Source organism: Schistocerca americana, chromosome 1 (genome assembly GCF_021461395.2).
Source record: "Schistocerca americana isolate TAMUIC-IGC-003095 chromosome 1, iqSchAmer2.1, whole genome shotgun sequence".
Classification (NCBI taxonomy): domain Eukaryota; kingdom Metazoa; phylum Arthropoda; class Insecta; order Orthoptera; family Acrididae; genus Schistocerca; species Schistocerca americana.
Window position 1 is genome coordinate 1148198639 of NC_060119.1, and position 12286 is coordinate 1148210924.

The following is a 12286-nucleotide window of genomic DNA, read 5'->3' on the forward strand; positions in this document are numbered from 1 at the left end:
AGTGAGAGAACACTGCTACTGTGGAAGCAATGTAGCACATGACAGGCCAAGCAAGGAGGATATAAGAAGCAGACTAGTTCAGGCAAAGAGGCCATTCTTCTATAAAATAAGCCTGATCATAACAAACATTTTAGGAAGAAATTTCTGAGAATGTACATCTCTGGAACACAGAATTGTAAGAAAGAGAATCACGGACTATGGGAAAACTGTAAAAGAAAACAACTGAAGCATTTGAGATGTATTGTTACAGAAAAATGCTGAAAATGAAGTTTATAGATAAGATAAGAAATGAAGTTACCCCACAGAATCAGCAAGAAAAGGAAGGAAAGGAATATATGGAAAACACTGACAAGAAGATTAGACAGAGTAATAGAAAATGTACTGAGACCCAGGGAATAACTTCCATGGAACTAGAGGGAGCCATAGAGTGCATAAACTGTAGGGAAAGACAGAGATTGGAATATATCCAACAAATAATTGAGAACATTAGGCCTAAGTGCTGCTCTGAAATGAAAAAGTTAGTGCAGGAGAGGAAGTCGTGATGGGCTGCATCAAACCAATCAGAAGACAAATGATTAAAAATGGGGAGTAGAAAATGGGAAGCAGAGATAATTTTGGTTTTCTCATCTCTTTTTCACTCATACTGTCTGTAAATGGCTGATCATAGATATCCAGAAATCAATTTATCTAATTTTCCTTTCATTCACGTACATGAAATTGCAATCCAGTGATAACTACCAAAAGCACACAGAAATGCTGATTGCAAAATAAAAGGACATTTTGTATCCAATCAATGATAGCTAATGTGACAGCTTCTTATTATCCAGAAAATTTGTTTTGGCTGTCAACCCCTCTGCAGCTAAAACTCTGAAGCTTTGTTGACAAAATGAGAATCTACATTAAGAGAAACATAAATGAAAAAAAGAAGCATAAAGAAGATAAATTTGAGTGAAAGTGTAGATAGTATCCTAATAAATTAAGGATATTTAAATGCAAGAAACCAGCAAGAAAGCAATAAAAATGACAGCAGCAGAATAGACAACTATTATTAAATTTGTTCACGAAGTCCCATATGTTATAGTGTGTTGAAGATAATCTCATTTGTTCTATATGGTTACTGAAAGTAATAAGAATTTTTGTTGTAATACAGTAAATAACAAAGTATAAGTATTTTGTTGACATTTTATTTTCAAATGTACAGTATAATAATAAAAAACTTATTATTAAAACCTATGGCAGTGTTGTCAGATAATAATCACAATAATTAAATCAGTTTTCATTTAACACTAAAACTAAATATTTCACAATGCTGCACTTTTCTTTTTGTCTAGTTGGTCGGAAGTAGTACGGCAGTTGCACATCTTAAATATATAGTGTTAAAAACACGTTAACTTACAAAACTAAAAGCTTAGCACCACATGTTTGATTTCACAAAGTACTGAATAGTACTAATGCAAGTATTATCAATTTCAAAAGTGTGAAGTTACTTTGTACCACACTTTACTCCAAACAAAAAGGCCAAACAGGATTGGAGCTTTCAAGGAGTATAGCTCCTTAGCCTTCTCTCAGTTCATCACACCTTTCATCCAGATCATCCTAAAGGAAAAGAAAATGTACTTATTTATTTCATTCCACATGAAGAACAGTTTATTAAAATTGATATGCTGACTGAAAGTGCCTTACCTGATCCAATTCAAGACATTTCCCCCATTCTACCAGGGAGATGGTGTGATCGTCATTAACATCACAGCTGTCAAGGAAAGGTGCTATACAGTGCTCAAGAGCCATAAGTGGAGCACGGATTGGGAACAGCTCATGCCTTGACACGCTCCTGCAGACAGACATAGATTTCAAAGTAAAAAAAAATGTTCTCTAACCCATATTTCTCAATAAAAACTATGTTAATAAATAATACCATTACATGACTTATATGAGCAACCATTTTCCATAAGAGTTACAGAGGACTGTATTTTTTAACAGAATATGAAGGAACAGTGCAACAGAAAGTACATTGCTGAATCGCAGAAGAAAAGATATTACTGCATTAAATTGGGAGTACATCTCTAATATGAATGCCAGCCATAATCGATTGAAATGCTGTTAGAATGACATGAGTTAAAATAACCATAGTTGCATGCTTTTAGTTCTCCATAACAATGCTGTATTCCAAACAATCCCGTTGGAAGAACATCCGCAACTGCGCATTGTAGCAGAGGTTGAAAATACCGCTTCAGTTGTAAATTACTTTATTTTCACATGACTGGTTTCAGACTGTTATAAGCCCCAGGTGTCGTAGCTGTGCTGTGGTCCCCGAGTGCCATGTGTACCAGGCGCAGTGTGCTGCCTATGAGTGCTCATAGGCAGCACACTGTGCCTGATACATGCGGCACTCTGGAACCACAGCACAGCTACGACACCTGAGGATGGGCTTATAACAGTCTGAAACCAGTCATGTGAAAATAAAGTAATTTACAACTGAAGTGGTATTTTCAACCTCTGCTACAATGCTGTATTCTGTGATGCAGTACAATCAAAAGAACTAGAGTGCCTACAATTTCTTGATCATTAGCCACTAATAGCATGATGTGTAAGGAATGGTGAAAGTGAGGTCTGCGAAGTTCATAAGTTACCACAGGGAGACAACCAGTGTTGGAGGCACAAGCAACCCTTCCTCATGCATGCAGTGTATGTGCTTTGGTACTATGTATGTGCTTTGCAGCAAGTATCAATACAAAAGTAGAGAAGACTCATCCTTCACTACAGATTGTAAACTACTCTGCCACTTATGACTGACCCAAAATTGTTCCCTTACTTTTTTTTAAGCAAAGGACCGACAGCACATTCAGTGTATAATCTCCTGACACCTGCCATTTCAGAAGTGGTAACCTAACAATAAAATAGGTTTGACAAATACTACAAAGAAGTTATACTTTCTCTCTCTCTCTCTCTCTCTCTCTCTCTCTCTCTCTGTGTGTGTGTGTGTGTGTGTGTGTGTGTGTGTGTGAATGTGTGTGTGTGCGCACCTCTTTTTCCCAAAAGTGATGTTATATATTTCCCTCCTCTTCATAAATATTAGCGGAGTCACACATTACAGTTATACTGTGTCTTAAATCTATCATCTTCTCTAGTTTGCTGTACCAGTATTTGAATATGTCTTATGTAACCTGTCATATTTGTACAAAACAGTCTGCCTGCTTAGCTGCATGGTAACATGCTTGCCTCCCATGCAAGTGGGATCAGGTGCAAGTCCCGGCCGGGTTGGAGATTTTCTCCACTCATGGACTGGGTGTTATGTTGTCTTCATCACCAGCATAGTATATGAGGAAGTCCAGTTATGGCCATTATCCCTTAAATGTAATATCAATCACTTGTAATTTGTTTCATATGCTTCCTTCATTCTTAGTTTTTCACAGATACAAATTAAATATGTGATAAGGTAGGACATTATCTATGCAAATCACATTCGGTATGCATATAAAAACATCTGACAATTGCATATTAAATACTGAATATGAAGGAAATTATGTCAGTACTGAACCTACACTGTTGTTCAACAATTGCCAACTTACTTGCTGTTGGTAAGGTGAATGACACTGAACATTCATGGTATATATTATTCCTGTACCTTAAAATCATCATATTAAAAATTGTTTCACGTTAGAATGGTGTGATGAACCGTCATTGAATATTCCTACATACAAAAAAGACCAATCAACTGGTCTAGATCTGATAAAAACATGATGGGCTGGTTGAATTTGAAAACTAGAGCAACAAAAATGGGTAGTTCTTTTGCAGGAAGCAAACTGTAAGGCAAGAAAGTAAATAGGTTAAAAAGTAGTACAGAGTGTGTAGTTGCAGAATGGTAGTGCAGTTTCTTGTATCAGGAGATACACACAAATTATTCGAAAGAGTTACGAGTAACAGTGGTTCATTAGATACAGAAAGTGGATCCATTTTTCTACTGACTTCATTTGTTCACATACTGATGAGTACTAGAATTACCTTCTGCAGGATTTTTTCCATCACTTCACCAAGTTACTTCTGCCAAACGCTGGGATGGGTCCTTCTATAATGCCAAGACCAATTAACTGTCCCATACTTGTCATAGAAGATCTCTAAGTATGTAAATGACTGTACATACGAATGACTTTATTTTGTTATTTCTAAAGTGTAACATCAACAAGACATATCCAAAAAGATTGTAAAAGTGATCTACAAATGATTAAAACCACCACCATCACTACTACTACTACTGCTTTTTTTCATTTATGTATTATTTACTCCTGATTCAAGTCAACCTTTACGTTTCTAAATCACTTCAGCTATTGAATTTAAAAAAAATACACTAGCTCCTCTCTGTTGATTTTGGTTATCTTGTGAAGTATCTTTTTATGAGTTGAGATGTCTTTCAGTGATCAAGGACATAAGTAAGTAACTGATCAAAGACCTAAGTCAGGCCACATCAGAGGCGAGGACACCCATGTAAGCAACCTTGTCCTATACCAATTCTGCTGCAAGCACTGCACAACTTTTTATGTTGGTATGACTACCAACCAGCTGTCCGCTAGGATGAATGGCCACCACCAAACAGTTGGCAGGGACAAAGCTGACTACCCGGTGGCAAAACTTGCAGCTAAGCATAACACAATCAGTTTCAGTGGCTGCTTCACCGCCTGGGCCATCTGGATCCTTTCCTCTATCACTAGCTTTTCTGAACTATGCAGATGAAGTGATCCTTGCAACACGTCCTTCACTCCCATTATCATCCTGGCCTTAATCTCCAGTAAGCCACTACCCCAAACCCTCCACCCAACAGTTTGCCCTTCCTCCATCGTGTCACTCCCTCCCAAATTCACGTGTTGACATCACCTTCAGTGTGCACTTTTCCCCACCGCCTAGGGCTAGCTCATGCACCTGCCACCCCTCCCACATTTGCAGCCAGCAAACTGGTGAACCACTAGCCACCCACACCCAACCCCTCTCCCTACCTCCCACCTCTCTCTTCCTCTACCCACCCCACCCAACACAAACCCCACCACAACATAATCCACCTGCTGAATTGCAGAAATGTGCATCTAGCCGACACTATGTAGAGGCATAGATAGGTGTGTGTGTGTGTGTGTGTGTGTGTGTGTGTGTGTGTGTGTGTGTGTGTAGATAAAATCTAATGATGCTGTCCAAGTTCAGAAGTGCACTTGGTGATGGAGAATAAAATTATTTAAAAACTGTGTGTGTTTAGTGGCAAATAGCTGATTCTTAAATTACTTATGTTTTGATACAGCCCAGGCTCCCTCAACACATCATCCAGTGACAAAAATATCTTTAATAATTAAAGCAGTGCCAGGTATGTATCTAGTAGACAGAAAAACTTATAAATGTTGTGTGTGAACTGTGTAGTTATTTCATATATGTAGAAAGATTGTTTCATTACTGTATAAAAAGCAAATCACATGATTATAGAGGACAGTACATGGCCAAACTATGTGAGTTAAATTCTGTCACTCATTCTTACTCTACAGTGTGTTACTTATCTGTATAGCATTTATTTGTTTGTAGGTTAAAAAAAGAAAATAAAATAAAAGAGAGAGCAGAAGTGGTAATAAAAGCAGAGAGAGACAGAGGGAATGAAGACACTACTGGAGTGATGGAAGTCTCCTTCTGTATTTTAGTTAAGATGTTATCACAACAGAATAATTTTAATTCATTATTTTAAATTGTGAACCAAAAAATATTTAGCTGAAAAAATATATTTTACTGCAGCTAATGTGACTTTAGTGCTTGTATCCATGAAACTACATGAATCAAATATTAATATTCTACCTGTCATGTGGGTGTCCATCCAAGTCACACCATTTCCAGATGGCAGCATTGGTCCATCGGCGGGTCATATTATTTTCAGCTTCGCGTTCCATTTCCAGGTAGTGAGGTGTCAGTTCACGACGGTCAGCCAAATCACGCATTATGTTGAAAAGCCAGTCACGCATTCGGCGTGGGAAGTCAGCCATTTCATCAGGTGTGCATTCCTATTTAACATAATTTTAGACAATTTATGACAAATCAGTTTTTTGCAGTTTATTCTGATAATTACATTATCTGTGTCATGGGGTTTCTGTCAATAGCTATGGTATTCCAAGAATCATCTTCCCATTGCTTCAGTTTCCTGAAGATTTGCAAAAATTGTCTTCTCTAACTTTGGAACTGATAGGCACCAAAATTATTCGCACTGCCATCTGGGTTGGTCCAGAGCATGATGAAGGCACTGCGGTCACTTCTAAGCTCACATAACAACCATATCTGCAGTTGATCTTCAGATCTCTCCCACACAATGGCCTCCCAGTTCCTTGGATTACGAGTTTTAGTGTGCTCCTGTAATCCATGCTACTGGGAGGTAATTGTGTGGGAGAGATCTGTAGGTCAATTGCAGATATGGTCGTTTCATGAACTCAGAATCATCCGTGGTTACTTCATTGTGCTCTGGATCAACTGACATGGCAGTGCGAAGAAATTCAGTGACTGTCACCTCCAGAGTAAGAGAAGGCAAATCTCACAAAGCATCAGGAAACTGAAGTGATGGACAAATGATCCTCACAAAACCGAAGCTACTGATGGAAACTCCATCAGTCTGTTGTTATTTGTTTCAAGAAGAGCATATATTTTTCACTGTAGAACTATAAAGTAAACTCACAGGCATGTCTCTGCATTCACCATAATATTCAATGTGAACATGAGAGTATTCATCACCCCGGCAGCCATCCATGCCATGCTTGCACCAGCAACGCATCTGGTAGACCTCACAGTCTGAGCCCCAAGTCTCATTGTGATTGGAACACACCTGTTAACACATATTGTAAATTATTTGGGAACAAAGGAAACAACACATATTGTTAGGTGTACATTCATACACTGTAAGAAAAATTTCATGTAACTGGTTGAGTGTCTCATAACACAGGCAGTATCCAGTCAGGTAAAGAATGATTTTGAGATGGCATATTAGTTTAAAAGGTACCAAAGTATACTAAAGATGTTTGAGTACTCTAGGTATTGTGATGAATTTCGAATCACACACAAGCAAATTGTTGCAACTTCCAGAAATATGCCACAAGAAAATAAAGCAATTTATTATCAAACTGGGAAAGAGCTGTGACAAATATTACAGGCAGATGTGACATATCAGTTAACTAGGTAGAAGTTTGTGGAACAGGAACATGACAAACAGAAAAGAAGGAACGAGTCACATAATCACATAGAGGAAACCATATTCAGTGTCAAACATTTGGGCACTAGAGCCAATATTTGTACAGGACATAAAAGTTTTATGATGGGAAAACGATACCATCTACTTGTGGAAACAACAGACAGGTCTCTTACTCAGAATACAGGATTAATGGCATGGCTGTCATTGTTCCTGGATCACTGAGACTCATAAGCATTGCAGGTTCTAGATTTATCCATTCAAAAGTGTCTTCTAAATCTGTGAATCAACATTAGAAGGTCCATCTTTCTGTTTACGTAAGATCTGTAGATGCTCCAGCAGTGTGCTTTTATCAGTTCTCTGAGTATTTTGTATTTCAGTGTGTATGTAGTCTTGAGAAGGTCATTGAGCAACATAATGTGCTAATAAATTTCACTCTTAAAACGAAAGTTACATAAGAGTTCTACTAAATGTGTTTGTATACTAGATCATTGTGGGTTTGAGCATGAAGCAAAATAATTGTTTGGCAGAGAATGGTCATGAATGTGTTACGATGTAGCTTCCTAGCTATCTGTAGTAGAACAACCATTGCCACAGTATGTAGTGAGTGAAATACTAATTTTAAATAGCATCTAATAATACCTTCCTGCGAGGATCCACTTCGACAGGACAGTCAGGAATACACACACAGTGCCCTTCTCCTTGTTCATTCACTTCACACACTTGACCAGCTCCGCAGTGCTTCTCTGCACAAGGATCTACACCAGGCAAGAGTAAGGAATTGTTACAAAACTATAGAGATATTATGCATGTATAAAAGTAAAAATAACTACTCAAGAGTGATTCTGTAGAGCAAAACTGTAAAATGTCACATGGAAAGTATTGTATATGAAAGCTTACATTTTAGTATCTCAGTTTCTGTCATTCATACACAAAACGTGATCAGACAAGTTCGAATTTGATATTTCATCGTATGAAATTCATACCAATGGCTATGACTTCATTATCGTCTGGTTGCTGTGGCTCCTCTTCTTCCTCTTCTGGTGTCTTTTTTAAATCTTCATTCTCCTGTGCTTTTTCTTCTTCTTCTTCATCCTGTGCTAGTACTGAAAAAACATCACCATCCTCTGCTCCTTGAATGGCTTCTGTTGTGGTAGTAGTTGTAGTGCGGACTCGCCGATATTTCTTGTGTTTCCTCTAAAAATAATGAAAATTTTGTACATTGAGTCAATTAGTAATGGATTATTATATTTTATTAATGATAAACAAACAAAATAGATTCCAACTGGATCTCTCAAAACACCCTTCTGGACTTAATCTCTATTAGCATATCCCCACCCTCTGTTCTCAGTACACTTTTTATCACATACAATGTTTCCCTGATTCTTAATTGCACTATGCCTTTCTCTTCTTCACCCTAACCTATCTTTACTTCTCACTCCATCCTTATCATCTCTAGGTGGAAGCTGACATTTTGCTTAACAATGTACTATGCCACAAGATTCCAAAGAATTACATGACATGCTATCATTCATCCTTTTATTGGAATATTGTTCCCTGAGAAGAAAGATAAGTGAAGCAGAATGGAATGCACTGTTGTCATAACTAGAGCCACTTCTAGTACTCAGTGAGGTTTCCAGCGCCAACAGCAAAAGACCGGGGAATTTGTATAAAGACTGTCTGGGACAAAGCTTAGCCAAAGCAATAGAAGATAATTACGTTCTAATCATCAATGATGGGTCTCCTACCCTGGTATCTCTTACTCACAAAAGTGGCTCTGCTGTAGCTCTCTTCTTATACTTGCCACTAATTCCCAGTGTTTCTATCTGGTCGATACTGCATGACACATTAGGAATAGATCATGTCCCTGTTATTCTGACAATAGTAGTGATAGGAAGACTTGTGAAATTTGTTCCTAATGGCCTGTGGAACATCAGCAGAGCAAACTAACATTTCTTCCACAAAGCACTGAAGAATAAAATTGCTAAAGTACCAGAAAGAGGCCTTGTTGTTGTGGTCTTCAGTCCTGATACTGGTTTGATGCAGCTCTCCATGCTACTCTATCCTGTGCCAGTTGCTTCATCCCCCAGTACCCACTGCAGCCTACATCCTTCTGAATCTGCTTAGTGTATTCATCTCTTGGTCTCATTCTATGAGTTTTACCCTCCATGCTGCCCTCCAATACTAAATTGGTGATCCCTTGATGCCTCAGAACATGCCCTACCAACCGATCCCTTCTTCTAGTCAAGTTGTGCCACAAACTCCTCTTCTCCCCAATTCTATTCAATACTTCCTCATTAGTTATGTGATCTACCCATCTAATTTTCAGCATTCTTCTGTAGCATCACATTTCGAAAGCTTCTATTCTCTTCTTGTCCAAACTATTTATCGTCCATGTTTCACTTCCATACATGGGTACACTCCATACAAATACTTTCAGAAACGACTTCCTGACATTTAAATCTATACTCGATGTTAACAAATTTTTCTTCTTCAGAAACGCTTTCCTTGCCATTGCCAGTCTACATTTTATATCCTCTCTACTTTGACCATCATCAGTTATTTTGCTCCCCAAATAGCAAAACTCCTTTACTACTTTAAGTGTCTCATTTCCTAATCTGATTCCCTCAGCATCACCCGACTTAATTCGACTACATGCCATTATCCTTGTTTTGCTTTTGTTGATGTTCATCTTATATCCTCCTTTCAAGACACTATCCATTCTGTTCAACTGCTCTTCTAAGCCCTTTGCTGTCTCTGACAGAATTACAATGTCATCATCGGCGAACCTCAAACTTTTTATTTCTTCTCCATGGATTTTAATACCTACTCCGAATTTTTCTTTTGTTTCCTTCACTGCTTGCTCAATATACAGATTGAATAACATCGGGGAGAGTTTACATCCCTGTCTCCCTCCCTTTCCAACCACTGCCAAGAGGCCTAGCGCACATAATAGTCTATGCATTCCTAAAAGTATTAAATGAGGGAGTAGGCCTCTCTATTCCCAGAAAAATTCTACTTTGTTACACGTTTGAAACTCCATGTATGGTATAATACAGAATGCTCTCAAGTCATTACCCACCACTGACCAGCCTGTAAGCGGTATAAGATATCATATTGGGAAGATTATCTTCAATACCAGAAGATAGTATAAGATCTCATATTGGGACAATTATCTTCAATACCAGAAAATAGACGCTTAAGTCTCAACTAGCTAAATTACTGTGAAAATATGAACAGAGATACAAATAAATCTGGTGTGTGAAATACAATAAGTAAATTCAGAAACCATAACAGCAATCTGGATTAGGGCAGTATGGAAGTCAACTTAGAAGTTATTCTTGGCAACTTGGCTGATGGCAATTCTACAAACCTTTAATGGTATCTGGATTGAAGAAACTTTTGTTCCTGACTTGATAACTCAAATAATTGTTCCAGTTTCCAAACAGAAAGCAACACATGTAAATCCAATGTTGTACAGACCCACAGTGTTGTCCGCATGTATTGGAAAAATGCATGAAAGGCTTATTAAGGCTCATTTAGAATGGTGGCTGGAATCCGAGAATTTACATTCAGAAAACCAATTTGCATTTTGAAAGGGTAAAGGGATCCTGTAGTCTGAAATTCTTTGGGCATCAACAATAGGCAACATCTTACAGTAGCCTTCATTGCCATTAAGAGTGCATATGAAAATTTCAAATTATGATTCTACTACAAAAATTAAGCAATATGGGATTTCAAAAGATTCTGTGTTTGGCATTCAAACCTTTCTAGAGCACAGAACTATATATGTAAAATTCCACAATAAATTACTCAGCCCTCATACAATGTCGTCATGAGCACTGTCTCAAGGCTCAATTCTCAGCCCTCTTCTATTTTTAATACAGACATGAGATAATGCACACTATCATATCACCAGGCCTGTATGGTAAGTACATGATTATGGCTTTTCTCTGCCCATGAACATCTTTAATCTCTTGTCCTACTTTTAGACTAGGTCATTTACAGATTAACCCACTGGTTGGATGTTAACAGCCCAACAGTTTCAACTGAGAAAACTGGTGTAGTTTACTTCAGTTGTAAAGGGATATGATCAACCAGCTCAGGCATTTTATATAGGAGGTATCTCCTTCACACTGATGACGAAATTAAAAATTTTAGGTATGGTATCTGACATGTGCTTCACATGGGCTGATCACATATTAGCCATAACCAAGAAAATAAGAAACAATATTAACACAATAAATTGAAGATCTCAATAAGATCTGTTCCTGGAGCTTGGTGAAGTGCAGGTCCAACATTTTTTTGATAGTGTACAAGGGTGTCGTCCACTCAGGTATTGATTGTGGAGCTTTTCATATCAAAATGCTGCTAAACGTGCACTTCATGAACTTGACGCAGTACAATTTCAATGACAGTGAAATGCTTTGAAGCAATGCAATTGATTCCAAGAAACACCTTTATTATTAGAAGCTGCTGAACCTCTGCTGCATCTTCAACTTCAGCACTTTGCGGAATTTTTTTTTTGCCAGAACCGTCAACAGTCCAGTAATAGACTAATCACCCAGTGTGAAACAAGAGTTCTGCTCATAGGGTGAACATTGGAAATGCTGAGCTTTTGCCACCTTGTAGTGGTAGCACTAGACTCAGCGTGTACCATCAACTGTTGGATTCAAACAGATAGCTATATAACCCCATTAGGAATTCCATTCCAATATCTGTTGGAGAACCTCGGTATTGACAATTATAGTTTTATGAAAAATTCAAAGAGACTTTAGCACCAGAATGTGTATTTCTTGTCCCCCGAGCTGAAATATTTCCAGCAATTTCGTCTTGCCTCCATATTGTTCAGTTTTTACTGTGATTCAAGAGGCTGTCAAATTTGATTGCTGTACAGGGTATCAGTCTCAAAAAACATATTGCAGTCTACTGGAAACTCAAAAAGGAAGCGTAAATGGATATTCAAATACTGGAAATTATACAAGAACCATTGCTAAATAAACAAATAGGTGTGAGACTCCCCTTTCTATGGGCCTCAGATCATTTTGGATTGACTTAACATGACAAGATTGACCAGATGGTGAAGGAGGACAA

The 12286-nt window shown here is 37.9% G+C and overlaps 1 protein-coding gene across 1 annotated transcript in view; it reads right to left on the reverse strand.

The window, feature by feature from the left end:
- Positions 1-1168: 1168 nt before the first annotated feature.
- The window catches only part of LOC124619374 (SPARC), a 100471-nt gene continuing 89353 nt past the window's right edge, over positions 1169-12286 (reverse strand). The window contains exons 3-8 of the mRNA XM_047145704.1: positions 8179-8389; positions 7835-7950; positions 6686-6832; positions 5821-6023; positions 1684-1831; positions 1169-1596 (exon numbers count right to left, since the gene is read on the reverse strand). Coding sequence (XP_047001660.1) covers positions 1555-1596; positions 1684-1831; positions 5821-6023; positions 6686-6832; positions 7835-7950; positions 8179-8389 — 867 coding nt within the window. The 3' untranslated portion in view covers positions 1169-1554. The remainder of the gene's footprint in view (positions 1597-1683; positions 1832-5820; positions 6024-6685; positions 6833-7834; positions 7951-8178; positions 8390-12286) is intronic.